Source organism: Sinocyclocheilus rhinocerous, unplaced genomic scaffold (genome assembly GCF_001515625.1).
Source record: "Sinocyclocheilus rhinocerous isolate Xijiao unplaced genomic scaffold, SAMN03320098_v1.1 scaffold411, whole genome shotgun sequence".
Classification (NCBI taxonomy): domain Eukaryota; kingdom Metazoa; phylum Chordata; class Actinopteri; order Cypriniformes; family Cyprinidae; genus Sinocyclocheilus; species Sinocyclocheilus rhinocerous.
In genome coordinates this window covers 2905626-2908531 of record NW_015640493.1, presented here as the reverse complement: position 1 = coordinate 2908531, position 2906 = coordinate 2905626, and the positions used below count along the sequence as shown (strand labels likewise).

The 2906-nt window shown below is 34.1% G+C and overlaps 1 protein-coding gene across 1 annotated transcript in view; it reads right to left on the bottom strand.

Moving 5' to 3' along the window:
• The window catches only part of LOC107753263 (BCL2/adenovirus E1B 19 kDa protein-interacting protein 3-like), an 11476-nt gene that overhangs the window by 3847 nt on the left and 4723 nt on the right, over window positions 1-2906 (bottom strand). Inside the window, exons 4-5 of the mRNA XM_016569395.1 lie at window positions 2624-2730; window positions 2365-2514 (exon numbers count right to left, since the gene is read on the bottom strand). Of these exons, the coding sequence (XP_016424881.1) occupies window positions 2365-2514; window positions 2624-2730 (257 nt within the window). The remainder of the gene's footprint in view (window positions 1-2364; window positions 2515-2623; window positions 2731-2906) is intronic.

Genomic DNA, 2906 nt, shown 5'->3' with positions numbered 1-2906 from the left:
TACAGTGCCTTGCGAATGTATTCATACCCCTTCATTTTTTTCACATTTTGTTTTGTTGCTGCCTTATGTTAAACTGCTTTAAATTAGTTTTTGTCCACAACAATCTACACTCCATACACCATAATTGTCAAGCAAAAACACAGCTTTTTAACATCTTTGCAAATTTATTAAAAATAAAAAAATAAAATGATTCAATTGCATAAGTATTCATATCTGGGACAGTTGACATTTAGCTCAGGAAAAAAAAATGAAGGGGTATGAATACTTTCGCAAGGCACTGTATGTAACACATTAACATGCATTTGATGCACTTTCAGCGTTCTCCAGGTTGGTTTTTCCATTCTCGGCTGCTTTGAAAGCAGTCTTTATCTGTTTTAGGCTTACGATTAGGGTTAGGTGCTTCTACACCCTTGTAAATGAGCTATCATTCCACACTGATTTTAGGAATCAATTTAGTAATTTTTGCACCCTTGAAGGGCACTTCGGGAAAGGGACGCCTTTTGTAGGGACGTTCCAAACGAAACTGAACAAATGAATCCCTTCATGAAGGGCCCTTCCAGAAGTCCGTTAGCGAAGGGAACATGCGATGGTCACTTCACGGACATTAACATGAAGCCCTAATAATAATAATAATAATAATATTTCCGTTTGTGATCATGTGATCTTCGGTTAGGAGATCTTGCGATGCTTTTTAAAGCAAAGTTGGGGTTGATTTCGAGTTCACATACAAACATAAATAGAATAGGCTAATTAAATTTGTCTGTTTTAATGTAAGAGCATATTTTTCGTCAGTGATGGAAATATGATTTAAGACTGTGTAAGCAAGTTTAGTTTTAAAAAGTTTAATAGTAAATAAGACACAATTAGACCATATTTGAATAAAATAATAATAAGAAATATTTATTTGCAACAACTGATTGAGTGCTGAATGGAGCACGCATGCGCAGCGTTGTCAAGGTAACATTTGGTCAGTCATTCCCTTCGCCAAAGGAGTTCCAAATGCGTATACAAGACAGTAATGCCCTATTCCCTTCAAAGAACACACTTCAAGGGCTCTGCCCTTCGAAGGGAGTAGGGCATAGGGATGCTCACTTCCGTTTGGAATTCGCCCTTTATCAGTGGACTTGTTTTCGCATCAGCAGAAAACTGCTAAGTCATGCTAACCCCTGTGGAGCGCTAGCATGCATTCCAGCACGCAGACCACATCTACTGCTGACTCAAAAATAACCCTGGGTTTGTTACTATTAAAGAATCCATATCTAGTATTTTAATATCCTTATTGATAAATACAACGTTTAAGATCATACATTTGCACAGCAGTCTTTGATTTATGAATTTCTTGAAAATATGAAGTTGTGCATGGCTGTTGCCACATTGCTATGTGGTTGTTAGGGTGTGCCTGTGATGTTTTGGGCCGTTGTTTATTGGCCCAAGTCGATATAAACCACCCACAGCTCTTTAAAATATTCTGTTCCCTGGAGATGGCTTGGTTTCCTCTTTTAATGCAAGTTTATGCTGTTTCTTTACCAATTTTATTTATTTTATTTTTTTTGTCAGTCAAAATTAATAACCTGATCATGTAGCAGCTTTATTTTATTTATTTTGTTAATTAATACTATACTATTATAGTATTTATTAATATTTTGTATTTTTATATTTCCAGTTTTCATTTTATTTTAGATTGTTTTAGTGATTTTTATGTGCTTGTCATTTTCATTATTTTGGGGTTTTTAGATTTTTATATAGCTTTATTTTTATTTCCGTTTTAGTCATTTCTGTACTTCAACTTAAATTTATTTCAGTTAGCTGCCAAAGCAATCAGGTTCATTATTGTCAACTAAAACTAAAACCATAATAAACATTTCATTAACTGAAATGAGAAAAAAAAATGCATTAACTGAAATAAAAGTTTTATTTCAGCTAGTTTCCAAGGCAACATTTTTAATTATAATTTTAAGTTTAAGTAACAAAAACTGAATAAATTAAATCTAAAAACTGAAACTACATTAAACAAAGACAAACACAACAAAATTACTAAAACGTTAAAATGTAAACAGAAAATAGAAAAATTTTGTCCAATTCAAAATATAGAACTATATATTTATAGAAACTATAATAGTATATCAATGAAACTAAAATAACACTAAGAGCAACCCTGATGTGTATATATAATATGTTTCTTATATGATGTTTATATTTTATAAATTTTAAATATTTTAAAAAAATTATGATCAGTTATCATCATTTTTAATGGTTTTAGTTAACATTAACAACTCTGCAGCTTAGAAAATGAATTAGTACACACACAAGTTATAGGCTATGATGTTTAAGATTAAAGTTTAGAAGTTTGTTTCGTTTACTCACCCGAGACCCACAGCAAGGATGTGCGAAAGGACAAGAGAGGGCAGGAAAACTTTGAGGAATTCTGCTGAGAAGATTCCTCCCTTCTTCATCACACTGGTGTTCCTCATGCTGAGGGTGCTGGAACGCTTCGGGTGCCTCAGCACAAACTCCCTACAAACACATCATTTACTGTCATCTGCTTGAACTCGTTTAGATGCTTTTCATGCCAAGATGGTTTATTAACAGCATTTAACTGTATGTTTTCTAAGGTTTTAGTTACTTGGGTGGCAGGTTTTCTGGTCGACTCGACCAGTCCCAGATCCAGTCTGCATTTTTCTTCATCAGGATCTCCACCTCTCTTCTCCTCTCCAAATAGTCTTCCTCTGACTTAAACCAGACCACAGCAAAATTAGGATGGCTAACAGATGACTCTCATGTTTCTAGTTGTTTATTTCATTGGCCATCTTGGAAAGTCAGATCATTACAGTGATCTTAAAGGTGGGGTAAGCGATTTCTGGTAGCCAATGTTGACATTTGAAATCACCAAAACAAACACGCCCCTA